This window comes from Atheta coriaria, unplaced genomic scaffold (assembly GCF_025399875.1).
Source record: "Atheta coriaria isolate IRGN ID8LTWV9N9 unplaced genomic scaffold, Caltech_Dcor_3.1 hic_scaffold_1_pilon, whole genome shotgun sequence".
Classification (NCBI taxonomy): Eukaryota; Metazoa; Arthropoda; class Insecta; order Coleoptera; family Staphylinidae; genus Dalotia; species Dalotia coriaria.
This window is the reverse complement of record NW_027045443.1, coordinates 2,430,970-2,445,231: the sequence shown is the minus strand read 5'-3', so window position 1 is coordinate 2,445,231 and position 14,262 is coordinate 2,430,970. Positions and strand designations below refer to the sequence as shown.

At 39.8% G+C, this 14,262-nt stretch overlaps 4 protein-coding genes across 9 annotated transcripts in view; 2 read left to right on the top strand and 2 right to left on the bottom strand.

The window, feature by feature from the left end:
• The window catches only part of Npc1a (Niemann-Pick type C-1a), a 37,958-nt gene extending 27,403 nt beyond the window's left edge, over window positions 1-10,555 (bottom strand). For 3 of the 5 annotated variants that reach the window (XM_065300626.1, XM_065300840.1, XM_065300691.1), the window contains exons 1-2: window positions 10,495-10,555; window positions 3,684-3,718 (exon numbers count right to left, since the gene is read on the bottom strand). The gene's annotated coding sequence lies outside the window, so the exon portion shown is untranslated. The remainder of the gene's footprint in view (window positions 1-3,683; window positions 3,719-10,494) is intronic. The other 2 variants (XM_065300765.1, XM_065300914.1) reach the window with 1 other exon arrangement.
• Window positions 938-2,764, top strand: LOC135790909 (coiled-coil domain-containing protein 96-like). Its single transcript, XM_065301231.1, has one exon. It carries the CDS (start codon window positions 1,010-1,012, stop codon window positions 2,699-2,701), a length of 1,692 nt encoding a protein of 563 aa, XP_065157303.1. The 5' UTR covers window positions 938-1,009; the 3' UTR covers window positions 2,702-2,764.
• On the top strand, window positions 3,023-13,113 carry LOC135790998 (putative inorganic phosphate cotransporter). 2 transcript variants are annotated; one of them, XM_065301342.1, is made up of 3 exons: window positions 3,023-3,252; window positions 11,191-11,630; window positions 11,695-13,113. In XM_065301342.1, exons 1-3 carry the CDS (start codon window positions 3,126-3,128, stop codon window positions 12,718-12,720), a joined length of 1,593 nt encoding a protein of 530 aa, XP_065157414.1. In that variant the 5' UTR covers window positions 3,023-3,125; the 3' UTR covers window positions 12,721-13,113. The 2 variants fall into 2 exon arrangements, with proteins under 2 accessions (XP_065157414.1, XP_065157484.1); XM_065301412.1 differs by lacking the exon at window positions 3,023-3,252 and adding an exon at window positions 9,502-10,271.
• On the bottom strand, window positions 12,801-14,118 carry Den1 (Deneddylase 1). Its single transcript, XM_065302395.1, has 2 exons — window positions 13,977-14,118; window positions 12,801-13,911 (listed from the first exon to the last, which is right to left on the bottom strand). Exon 2 carries the CDS (start codon window positions 13,886-13,888, stop codon window positions 13,238-13,240), a length of 651 nt encoding a protein of 216 aa, XP_065158467.1. The 5' UTR covers window positions 13,889-13,911; window positions 13,977-14,118; the 3' UTR covers window positions 12,801-13,237.
• Between the last annotated feature and the right edge of the window lie 144 nt (window positions 14,119-14,262).

Genomic DNA, 14,262 nt, shown 5'->3' with positions numbered 1-14,262 from the left:
AGATTAGGTCTGGTACCACAAGAGGCATTGCAACTAGATTATCATAAGTGTTGATGGGATTTGCATTTCCCATGAATTTAACAGGCTATTAATTTTATTAGTTTACCATTCTATTATTGACTTTTTTAGTTATTTAAAACATTTATTCGTAAAATTTGCGATAAATTGATTAAAACCAAAAATATTAATTTTCAGACAATTAAAGCACTTCGAAGACATTGCTACAGTGATAAAATATCAATTTAGCGAATAATTACTTAAATATTTGCGGAAATAAACAAAAAGAACAGAAAAATCATCGAAAAAATGATATCTTTTCTTATTCTTCATAGCAAATCATAGCATAATCAATGCTTGTTTTGGCAAACAATAAATTGCCCGCGATAAATACCGCCATGCAAACATACACCCTAATAAATCGCGCATTTCGCGCTTCCCTATAATTTATCCAGCACACGACGCTCGTATCGGCGCACGCTCACCATCTCGTCAGTGTGGTAACTAATTGATAAGCCACGCTCTCGGCATAAGTACCCATAACATTGACATCTCCGACAAGCGGCGCCCGCTCTCCACCCTCGTGTACCCTCCTTTGGCAATTCACACATTCGCACAATCATACAAACTCGGACTACAACCACCAAACAACTGAATAGCCGATGGTATTTAAAGGGGTGCTTGAGGCGCACGATGCATTGTGCAATCGCTAAATAGGTGGTTTTCAACTCGAGCGCATCGCCCATCGAGGGGTGCACTAAACCCAACTATACGGGAAGCGAGCAGCAAGTTGTTGCATTGTCGAAATAATCAAATGCCATGTGGAGTTGGCCTAGCGTGTGATCTTTATAAAAACATCAAAAGCTTTAAATTTAATTCGAAAAAATCAAATTATCTGATGGTTGCTATGGTAAACAATATTATTATTATTCCCCATATTAAAAGTCATACCTATACACAGCATTTTTACACAATTTTACAAAATATTACAATATTCCACAAATTTTAAACCATGGATTCATCCGAACGTACACCAACAGCACAGTTCACCTACGAAACAACACCTACCAATGTCACTACCCTTGACCCTACCACAACCAAAGTACGCTCCAATACAGCCTATGCTGATATCACATCTCTTCCAACTGATACCTACGTACCGCCACCGGATGAGGATCCCTCTACTCATGGGACCACCACCGCCCCCGAGATGACTAATGAAACCGGACCTACACCACAGGTCGCGTCTGATAAGCGCAGCGATATTTTTCTGGACATCAGCGCGGCTCCTCCGAAACCACCTCCGGAACGCTATCCACAAACCGACGACGGTTTCAACATGGGGCTTGATCTTGGCCTGGACCTTGATCTAGACCTTGATCTAGGCATGTTGGTGGATTATCAGTATGATCCCACCGCCGATGATACCTACAGTGCAAACTCTGACACTCTCCTAGCAAGAAAAACAGAATCTTTTGATTTTGTCCTGGAGGTTGATCATGAGGAAGCTAAAGAAGAAACTGAGGTTACTGAAGAGTCCACTCCAACCATGTTGGATAGAATGCCCTATTTTGAGAAATTCATGGATGCTATGGTGGAATACGGAGCTGTGAAACGCCTCAATAATTTTCTGCATAAGAAAATGGCTGATTATTTCAAGAAGAGAAAAATGGATCATGTTCTTGAAGAAGCACCACATCCAGACGAGGCGATTATAAAATACGGTAAGAAATTGGATAACTACGCATCGCTTCAAGAAATTGATGTTGTCCAAAAAAGGGAATTAACTACAGAAGTCACTTTATTACGTGATGTCAAAGAAAAACAATGCAACCGAGCTGAAACTGCGTTTCAGAACTTGTTGAACCACGAGATTGAAATCGGCGTGGGTTTAATCAGCTCAAAAACAGGCAAAGAGATCTCCGAGAAGACCATTGATCGATTAATCAGCGCGCAGATTACGAAATCTGATGAATTGCGAGACCTGCGATTGCTGCACATCACGATTCGTAATGCAGTCACGTATAAAAACAACGAAATTAAAGCCATGGACAAAATTGGCGAAAACTATACTCTTATAGAATTTGAGCAAATGAAAATCGAGAATCAAAGCAACCTGGATAAAATCGAAGAGCGTGATGACGAATTGATGCGCTTGCGAAAAAAGTGCACGAATGCAATACAATCATTGGCGCATGTTCGAGAAAAGTGTTCGGCATCCGAACAGAATATTACGATTCTCAAAGAAACGCTGCATGAGAAAGAAAAAGCGAAAACAGTGATTCGTGAACAAATGAATCAATTGAAGCAGGAAAGAGATTTCTACCGGCTTGAAACACAACGCTTAAAGGACGAAAATGGTCTGTTGACTAAAGACCGTCTGTTGATCGACATGGAAAACGCTATGCAAGCGATCGAGGACCTTGAAAAACTCAACCAGTCTAAAAGAGATAAATTAAGAGCAGGCAAGGAACGTCTGCACAATTTACGAATGCATTATGAGGGCGAATTGAAGAGACGCATCAACATGGGCAGAATGCGAGTGGAATTCATCCTTGCGGAGCCTAGTGAAGTGGTTACCAGGAAAGTTCGACCAAAAAAACCGAATAAATATCTGGGTGAACGCCCATCAATCATAAAACCCGATATTAACTGCTACCAGCGTTTAATATCGCGTAGTGATTCAGTATTCAAGCAACAATAACTATTGTATGAAAACCAGTCAAAATAATACGGAATAAATTCTTTTCATCACGCATTTATTGAATGTATGTGTAATGTTGATGCAATGTAATGTAATGCGCTGATGTGTGATAAGATTTTCGGATCGTCGATCGGATTTTTGTTTACACTTCGCCATGTGCCGTCGCAATCAACAATATTTTCTATTTACCAACTGAGCGAATCGTTCAGTTACCGCCTGCTTCGAGTAAGAAACGCTACAATCAACGCGTATGAACCTCCGATTTCGATATATAAAAAAATAAAATAAACCAGAGCTAGATACGAACGCGTCCCGGTCTGATCTGTTACCATGCGTGTGCGCTCTGTGTCATTAGCACGAGCTGATTAGCGTCCGGCGGCGAGTCTAGAACTGCTCAACACCCACCAAACGCATGAAGAGTTAGATGTGCCGAGTGCCGTTTTTTGACATCGTCGCAAACAAGAAAATGAATCAAATGTCCGGGCCCAATGAACGCACGCACCTTCTACCGCAATCTTCGAAATCACAATGGAAAGCAGCCGGTTCAAAAGGTGAGTCACTTATCGCGCCGATCGTTATTGCTGAGTAATTAATCAAATAGAAAAATGACAATGAAATCGTCAAACTGTTATCACTATCTGAAAAAAACTTCAATTTCGACACAGTGTGAAAGTTTGGAGATTTGTGATTTTAATCAACCTCTTGAGGATTGAATCGATTTTTTATTTAAATCACCCAAGCAGCAATTGATTGACTGTCTTATCATCAATTGCGATAGCGGCGCGTTATCAACGCTTTGCAAATTTGCAAGTTGCAAGTTGTGTTGAAATTTAATTAATTAGTTGAAACAAAATTGCATCGCGCGTTTCTACGATTGATTGAGTTACTATATTTGTTTTGCTGGTTGCAAAACGTGGAAATCGTTTATTGTTGGCGCGATTATAAAACAGCAAAACATTCGATATCGAAAAAATAAACTTACCGCTAATACGTTTCGCCTTGGAAATCTGCATTCAGCTGTAACATAAAACAAATTAAATATAAAATAAAAATAGTAAAAAAATAGTTAATACTTGTCAAATAGTTAATAATATCAAAGAAAAATACAAACACGTAAATGTGTCAAATTAATTAAAATTGTTTTTTAAAGAACAAGGATATTAATTGCTCTCCACCTGGTCATACTTAATATCTACTTAATTCTAATAAGAAGCTGATAAGCGGTGTTTTTATTTGAATTTCGTGTTTACACCCGATTGGTATAAACATGTTATTTTCATCAAATGTAATCTTATCGGGCGAGTACCAAAGAATTTTATCGGATCATTATTGCATTATTACATTAATGCAGAATTTTAATAAATAATTGAAGTGGATTTTAATATTATGCAATTTATGTTCTATTAGGACTCATTACTGCAATTGAAATGTATCCTAATATCTTTAAAATTACGCAACTGCAAACAATGTTGTGGTACTCTATTAAAATCTATAAAATCACGTCTGTTTAACGTTAAAATCGCGAGGTAAAGTTGATAATTTGCTATTTAATTATCAACTCACGTTAATATTGCAACGTGTAATGCCGATAAATATTTTAAATAACTTTTTTGTTTTCTTTGTTCAAAGTTTTCTGCCGGATTTGATTGTGAAAAAAAATGAATAAATGCAATTCAATGCATGTTGGGGAATTCAGCATCAAATCAGAGTATTACCTAAGAGTATATTATCCTCAAAGAAACACAACAGGATAAGGAAAATGTTAAAATACTGACTTGCGAATAAATTGAAGTAAAAAAGTGATTTTTTCCATCTTAAAGGATGAAACTAGCTTTGGTTACTACGCAAATAAATCTAGAGACTTTGTAACAATAAAGTAATAAGTAAAAGTTGATAAATGGTCATTTAATTATCAACTTTCAATAATATTACAACACTTAATGCTGAGAAATGTTTTAAATAACGTTATTTGTATTCTTTATTCAAAGTTTTTTGCCTGATTTGATTAAGAAAAAAATGAACAAATGCAATTTTATGCATGTTGGAGAAAAGTGTCTCACATCAAAAAAGAGAATTACTATCCTCAAAGAAGCAACAAAACAAAAAAAATACTAAAATACTGATTTGCGCATAAATTGAAGTAAAAAAAGATTTTTACCGTCTTATAACGTGAAACTAAATACTACGCAAATAAATCTAGACACTTTGTAACAATAAAGTAATAAGTAAAAGTTGATAAATAGTCATTTAATTATCGACTCTCATCAATATTGCAACATTTACAGCTCTGATAAGCGCATTTCCGAGAAATGTGTGAAGTAACCAACTTTCTTTGCAATATTTGTTCGAGATTTTCTTCCTTATTTCTAGTATATTATGCGAATATGATGAAATCGTTGATTTAACAAAGATTCCATTGATCATGACATTTGCGCCTAGTGTTGACCCAAGTAATGTACCCAAGTTTAACACCGTCGCTAATTCCCAATATAAAAGATTCCCCAACACAATCAGGATTTTCAACGCGATTTCATTTCACCAGTTTTGTTCGAAGTTACAAATAGCAAACACTTGACATATTTTACGTGTGGTGTCAGAGTTTTGTTTATTCGCAAACACCCAGCTCGATTTTGACCAACTAAGGCTATGAATAACGTGCCGACAACACCTTACACCGATACGCCGGCGACAAATTGACGAAAAAATGTTGCTAATTGACACAAAGTGCCCGAAGAATGTCGCGTCTATTTTCGCGTGCGATATCGTCGCGATTATATGATATTTCACTCTCGGGGCCATCGCCGCCAGACCAGCCTGGCTAAAATACCACGAATCGTAGACCTGTTACACACTTCGCGCTGCTTTCCTTCGAACATTTGAATGCATGTCAACGATCATTGTTTAATACTCGTCTCATTACCTACAAATGAGTGATTGCCGATGACGTGCATCGCGGCTCATTGTCTAGATATCCAGCGCTAACAGTCAAAGCAAATTGTTTTGTTTAACACTGCCAAATGTCCGCTAAATGACATCATAAGAACACATTTCGTTTTTATGTGAAAATCACAATTTTCCTGTCATTTTGCGTCAAAACGTAAGGAAGTAAAATAATTTTTAGGTACTTTACACGTGTACACGTGAGACAATTGTTTTCTAATCTTTTTAGAACGTAATAAACTATAAACACAAAACGAAAAAAAAACAAGACATATCTGCGCAAGTAAACGTGACCTGAAATTTATTACGAATTTCCAAGCATGTTCGTTACGTGTTACAATGATTATTGCATTACATTACATTAACGGCAGACATAAAGCACGTGTCATCTTCAACGCTGGGTTTTTTACCCGAAAATATTCACGTGCATGTCGCGACATTGAAGCGCAAATCCGAGAATTTGTCGTTTTCCTAATATCTACACAAAACAAGGAAGAGTACACCGATGATGTTGACGTAATTGACACGCAAATCATGCGGGCAAGAAATCCAATTTCCTAAGCCGGTCACACCAGCCATCCTTGGCCCTATTACTGAAATATTTTCATCGGCGCAAATCAAATTCGTCGCCGGCGGTTTTCCTTTTTCATATTTATATCATTGAACACAGCCGACTCGTGCCACACCGGCTGCATTGTTATTGTTATTACCTGCCTAAGTGCTTCAGTGTCATTTGCTTCGCGATTTATCAGGTCGGCGATGGCTAATTGTAATGCAAACAGCGCGACGCGCGCGTCATTGAGGCATTTCCACCTGCGCGCGGTCCTCAAACGTCGATGGGTATGAATTACAAATTTTATTGCAAAATTTCAGCTCCGCATCGGGCAACTATAAAGCGAATATCTTTATAGCAAGCGGTTATTGCTGAATCAAATTGTATTACAAAAAAAACTAATCAATTTTCAATGTTTTATAGTTTTCCTTCCAAATAAATAAATTTCACAATAAAGATAACCAAAAACCATCATAAAAAACAATCGTAGGCATCTGGCGCTTTCCGATTGAAGTGCCTATCAAAAACTGTAGCTTTCCAGTAATCTTGTTCGGAATGAATAGCTCTTATTGATTAAATTTTTGTATATAATAACTCCTTAAAATCCGTTATCTACTTCCAATCGGATGTACAAAGTACAAACACTTCTACATAGCTTGTGAATATTTACAATACAATGCACCGCAATGCAATGACTTAATTTTCATGTGTTTTTAATGTTAAAAATAGGCATTTTATGTGCAAATGAACATTAAACCAATTCTTGAAATGAGTGCAATTTTCGAGCAATGTCGTGTCCTTGTTAATGCACATTGTTCAGCCGATACAATGTCCAAACACGTAGGTACGTCGCATCGAATTCACTTTTTGAAAACGCGTTTTCCGTTTTTTTTTATTTTGCACAGCCACGGAGAATGTCGATACGAAAAATGCCTGAATCATCGTGATAACAGTGCTTTAAGTTGTTGTTTTGTTGAATAGAAACGATTTCTAACAGTAACGGCGGTGTTCGGCACAAGTGTGAATTACACCCGGTGTACCATTAATGCTGAAATAATTTAATCACTGTTTATAATCATGAAAGCAGCGTGATAAGTACCGATTGGAATCCACGAAATCGCAAACATAAGCATTATCTCCAAGCATCACATGCTTACTACTCGTGCGGTAATCAGAACATAATCCTATCACTTTATCAATGGGGACTTCTGATCGATTGTTCTCATCATCAGCCGATACTGTTTAGAAAAATTCAAATGTGTATTGTTGGATTCCCACATTCACAACAAAAATGCGCTAATCATTATAATTAATAAAGAATATATATTAAATGATTATGTCTTGAAATGACGAGTGCATTAAAAAGACAATTTTAATGTCTAGGCACGTAAATAATTACTATCGCATTATTGACATAAGTAAAGCTATAATTAGTTAAACTATATTGAGAAAAACAATATTTCGTGCAAATTTTTGAAAGTTTTTGAACTCTAATTGTGAAAAATAACAGTTTCAGCAAAAATAAACTAAATTTTAGCATAAAATACATTTGAACATATAAAAAACCGCTTTTCCTCGCAAAATAAAGATTAAGACTATAACAATATAACATTGTTTTAAAAGAATCTCAAAAAAACAACACTAGTGGAAGATAAAGTTATCTCGCACAGCAGCGATCGGATTAAGAGCTAACTGGGCCCATCAACGAGATAAGCATCAATTAAGAAATTAACAACGCACCGACGTGAGTGCCGTCTGCAGGATGCGTATTGACACGTTTAACGACGTGAGTACGCGCTTTACAATGTAAATACCCGCATTAAAATTTTACTTCATGCCCTCGAAATCGCTGCGCGCATACATGCGGTCGTAAATGAGTTTCCGCGTCGAGTGTGTTTTCGCGGCGAAAAATCTCAGCAATGCTGTTCTTTTGCATCGCAGCGCCACGACAAATTCCAATTCGCATGCATACGCGCGTTGGGCAACGTGCGCCATTTGCGAAAACCGTGGAAAAAGAAAGCTTGGATTTTTCGAGGAAAAAATACCGAACACTTTCTATTTTCAAATTGCGTCAGTGGCGCTGACGAAGGAAAAGCCCACAAAGTGATGCAATGCCACACGCAAAGCCGAAATCGATGGAATCTTTTCATCTCGACGCGAATGCGCGGAAAATTAAATAATTGCTCGTCGTACGATTGTAAATGTAAATTGCTCTCATTAACGAGTGCTTAATGAAACCTTGTAGGCCACATGCTGGCCTGATAACATTTTATGGTGGATTAACTTTAAATATTTACTTAGGTAATTTTTGTAAAAATGTTGAACTTGGCACCGAGCGGGGTTTTGGGAGCAAGATATTTATGAACGTCAAAATCCCTACTGTAATTTACTACGCATACGCATACTCCAGATATACCCGCATCTTGTTAATTAATTACGACCACAAGAAAGAAACCCTTCAAGCATCTACTACAGTTTGTCACCCGATCGACTTGGACAATTAAATTTAACATGGCTCTATTTTCACCCCAATTAACTTCAAAATGGAGTTTTTTCAAACAATTTCGGTGAAGGTTTTAACCCCGCTGTGATATCTTGAACATCTTAATCGCTGTGTTGTCCGTGAGATTTTTCACTCGCTGTAGATGTTCATTATCTTCGATGGGGTGACAGTGGCACCCTTCGTTTCTATCGTTCACATGATCCAGTGCGACGTGCGACGCTGCCAGTGTTAGCATCAACTAAACTTTTAGTTGTAGTTGTCTCGAGTTGTGAGCTGGTTGCATCTCAGTCGGACAAACAGGGAGTCTTCGCCTAAATTTAGATCAAACGCACCACCGAACGCGACCGTTAGCTGCACACACGCGGTATACAGTTGTTTTTGGGGACGATTTCTTCGGTCGCCTTTTTTAATTGCCCATTTTCGGATGGCAACCGGCGAGAGCGTGAAATCCTATACTTCAGTTCCACGTTCGACGGCGTGTGTTGAACACCTCGAGACTTTTCTAGCGGTATGTGAATTTGAATGCCAAGTAGTAGATAATTGAAACGGCCGAAGGAAACGCTTTGTATAATTACGAATTCATTTGAAAATTTCACTAGCGCGCGTTTCTTCTACGCCGATATGGTAATGACGGTAATTATTCCGCGAGCGCGTTAATTGGCGACTTTTATCGCGAGCATAGTGCGCATTTTCGGCGTGTATTCGTTGAGGTATACTCAAGAGAGGTGCGCGCTCGGCTTGAATAATAAAACTGTATTTATCGGTTGTGGTTCGTGTCGTCGTCGGCGATTGCCATTGTCATTGCTAGTCGGAGTGAAATTGTGCACTCGTGCACTTGTGCGATCGGTAATAAAATCACAAAAAATTAAATTTTCTAAGTGTAATTATTAAATTGTCGGTAGTTTAAGGAAGTAAGTTTCAGCGCTCGCACTCGATTTCAGGTGAGATCGAAGTGGAGCTGATCGCAGATCGCAGGTGAGCATCACTCCGATAGTGCGAGCGCGACGTGCGCCCCGATGTTAGAAGATATATAAGCACTAGTCGCGGACCGCGATCGCATTCATTTTCAATCGGAGTCGCGCAACGCTCGGTGAAACCGTCATCCAAGTTCTCTGATCGCGAGCGAACGCGCTCAGTAGATCACCTCTCAGCGTTGACAGCACGCCGCCGCGACTCAGTTGACACTGAATTTTTTTTTTATTTTTATTCAATTTTATCCATTATTATACGAGTGTGTGATTTAATTACACCTGGTGCAACCAATCGCATACCTGAAAATACCTGCTCAAATTCAAAACTACCTCAACGCCAAACTTTCGTTCAAGTTTGAAAGTTTGACAGTTTTCGCCTTGGCAATAAGTGAATGCCCGTCCCTTATCGGCTGTGATATTAATTAATATTTAAATCAACGTATAAACACGTCGGTGTGCCATGAAAACCCGATAAGACTCGTTGCAACGCAGGGAGAAGTGTAAAATCAAGTGTATCAGACTGAAAAGTACAAGTTTCACGGTTGAGCGGTCCAGGAAAAAGCGGCAAAATGCTGACAGGCTGGAGGAAAACCATATCAAAGCGTGAGTTGAAAATTACACATAATTACTTATATTTTTTCTCTCGAATGAAATCGTTGCAGTTGAGATAAGCGGTTGCAACATGAAAAATCAAATACCCAAACAAATACGCCTTATCGCAACTATCGATGGTTGATAATTCAAAAAAGGTGTCGATTTATCGCGCTTTTTTTTTCATACAAAAGAAAAAAAAAACAACGTATTGAAATATGCTCATGTTTCTCACCTTTTGTTATCGGAATGTTTTCACATCATACCGCCCGATTGTAAAGTTGCATCTGCAGGCGCTCGAACGACAAAGCTTTAACAAAAAAAAAAAACCTATGTTATTATTGTTTATTTATCACCGGCGGCGTTGCTGGGATTTATGGTCTGTGTCACACACTAAAGGGTAGTTAATTAGTCATAAACATCAAATTTCGTACAGCAACAAATCAATTTCAATTTATTGTCAGTTATATTGTTTTTGTCAAGTTGACGCTAAATTCTAGTAATGCATGTCTGCACATTTTGCATCAAATCAAGTGGACGTAATGCCCTTTTAATTGTTTCCCAGACCGACGAAGACACTTTCGGTTTTCACCTGATTCCCAGAAGTGCCGGCAGTCTAATTATCGATCATTACAAACGTCATTATGTCTTCGTCAAGTTTGATTCGGCGATTCAACGGTGATGCATTGTCAATTTTATTCATTTTGGACGCGCACGATGCTAAACTATTTGCTATGGCAGACCAGGCGTGCGCATCGCATGAAAATATTTTCATACTTGCGTAACGGCGCCATAAACAATTGCGCGCGATTCGAAAGCGTGCGTAACGGATGTTTGCCGAGCGAAAAACGCTCGTGAACTTGAAGCGCATGTGAAAGAATTTCAAGAATGAAATCGTCACCAACAATAATTTGATTTTTTTCTATTGCAGTATTCCTGATCCCACAGCGATATGTCGTGGGTATTATGGGTTTTCTGGCGGTGGTTAACGCGTATACGATGCGTATCACCCTCAGCATCGCCATCACAGATATGACACCCAAGAAAAACAACCGGAGTGCCATGATGTATGACTTTGATGATGTATTTAATGGTACCATCAAGCGGCACGTCTCATCGCGTGGTGTCGACGACGATAAAATATACGATTGGGATTCGGAAACGCAAGGGTTGATCCTGAGCTCGTTCTACTGGGGCTATGTCATCACGCATATGCCTGGTGGTATGCTAGCGGAGCGCTTCGGTGGTAAATGGGTCCTAGGCCTGGGAATACTCTCCACGGCAGTTTTCACGCTTCTCACTCCTTGGGTGGTCACAACTGGTGATTGGCCATGGTTGCTTGTTCTACGTGTGTTGGAAGGCTTGGGCGAGGTGAGTTATTTTTGTAACCTTCTTAGGCTTCACACCATAGTACCTAATATTTTTGAATTCATAGGGTACCACGTATCCCGCGCTCAATTGCATTCTATCTAAATGGGTACCTAGTTCGGAAAGAGCCAAACTTGGTACTTTGGTCTATGCAGGAGGACAAATTGGAACAGTGGTTGGCAACGCAGCCAGTGGTTTGATCATTGAAGCCACGGGAACATGGACATCGGTCTTTTATATCTTTGGTGGTATTGGTATGCTCTGGTTTGCTGCCTTTGCCCTGCTCTGTTACTCAGATCCCGAGGTCCATCCGTACATCTCCGATGAAGAGCGTGACTTCCTGCGTAAAGAACTCGGTGAAAAGAGAAAAGAACCACTCGCGGTTCCATGGAAAGCAATGTTCACATCCTTCCCACTCTGGGCGCTGGTCGCAGCCCAAATTGGTCACGACTGGGGTTTCTTCACCATGGTCACTGATCTGCCGCTTTTCATGTCCGATATTCTAAACTTTGATGTAATGGAGAATGGCATTTGGTCTTCGGTGCCCTACATTGTCATGTGGATTGTCTCGATGAGCTCCGGCGCGTTGTGCGACTGGCTGATTACGAAGCAGTACATGGGTGTCACGTTCGCGCGTAAATTCTTCACGGCCATCGCCGCTGTGGGGCCGGGTATCTTCATTGTGGCCGCATCCTACGCCGGCAACAACGAGGCACTCGTCATCGCTCTCTTTACCGTCGCTATGGGTTTCATGGGCACATTCTACTGCGGTATGAAAGTAAATGCATTGGATCTGGCGCCCAACTATGCGGGAACTGTAATGGCCATCGTCAACGGCATCGGCGCCATTACAGGCATCATCACGCCATACCTGGTCGGTCTGCTCACGCCCGACCACAGCGCGGAGCAGTGGCGAATTGTATTCTGGATTGCCTTCGCGGTGTTTATCGCCACCACTGTCATTTACATATGGGGCGGGGCCGCAGAAGAACAGTACTGGAACAATCCAGACAAGAACTTCTCCAACTCCAGCATGCCCACACATAATGCCATGGCCATTAGTAAAAGCGGTAGTAAAATAGAGGGCGTTTAATGTAACCAACATCGCCAGCATCAACGTTGTGTGCTTATGGACAATGTTCGGCATTGATACATAAACAAACAGACGTACAGTTCGTTCAAAGACTTTATTAACATTACGTTTAATTATTTATTTAATTAGCTAAGTTTTATTTGGTAAGTCCACAAGGCGACGTCACAGCAGAGCTGCTTGCTTCCCGCACTCCAGCGATGATTTACTTATTTATAGTCATCGTTTAAGCTTCGTGGAAGAATAGAATTTTCAATGTATCTGTTGCCAGTGTTTAGTGATTTTGTAATTTTTATAAAATGCTACCAAGTCTTATAATTAGAAACTTAAAAAAAATAAATAAAACCACATCACATGTAAATTATCTGCATCAATAAATAAGTAAATAAATTAGAATACATTTCAACTCATCCAATGTACTAGAAATTAGTGGCAGTACGGGGGATCCTAATGTTTCTTTTTATTATTCTCGTTTGATTATTTTGTACATGAATTTTTTCGCGGGTGATTCTGTCAGTGTTTAGATCATTTCATTGCCGCCGCGCAGAAACGTAATCAGGTTGAAAATATCGGTGCGCTTCGACTCGACTTGTTCTCTCCGGAGCAATGGTGCGCCGTCAATCTGGCGGTAATCGCAGATGTATTCGGCGAGCATCTCGCATTGCGCTAGAACATGAACCCCGCAATCGTAGCCGTTCACCTGCGGCAGGGTTCGTGCCTCCACAAATCCATTATAGGTGTCCACCTTGAGGAACTTCAGCACCTTGCTGCTCATCTCGACAGCTTGTTTCTGGTTGGCGCCGCGCGACGAATCGAAGTGGAAGCACTTACGTTCCGGAAAGGAATACACCAGCAGACTCCAGTGTGACCCGCCTGAGACTTCTGTCTGCTCGTTGTTGTTCAAGGCGAAAAAGATGAAATCTTTAGACTCGGCGTCCAGCGGGTTGAGGAATGCGCCGATTTCGCTCGGCTCCATTATTTTGATGCATTGTGTCACCTGAGGTGGGATGAACAGCATGGAGTACTGTTTGTACTTGTAGGTCTCTAGGTACTCGAAATAGAACGAGAGTAGTGTGTCATTGAGCCAGTAGGGTCCGGAGAGCAGCTCTATGTCGGAGAGGCGCAGCAGTGACTCTTGGAAATTGAGGATGATGGGATTGTCATAGTCCATTTTTGTTGTTATTAGATTGAAAGCTGTTCATGAAAATTACACATTATCGGATCGAATATTATCCCGTATTAGGCGTGAATGCACCTACCTGAAATTCGGGATCCTCGATGTGCTTACAACCTGATGAATTTAGCGTACATTTAATTTTGATGATAAACCCGACCACCTCACGGTAACGAATTTTTTCAGGTTATGTTCGATTTGTTTAGTGTGTGAAAACAAAAATCTGATCTCTATAGAAATCGGAGATTTTGTTTGAACCAAGCGCACCTCGATTTACACCCGAATCGAAACTTTTCCGATTGTAAACATGGTTACAACATTAAATAAGTCATAATAAATTTCTGCACATTTCTATTGTACTACTTTCTACA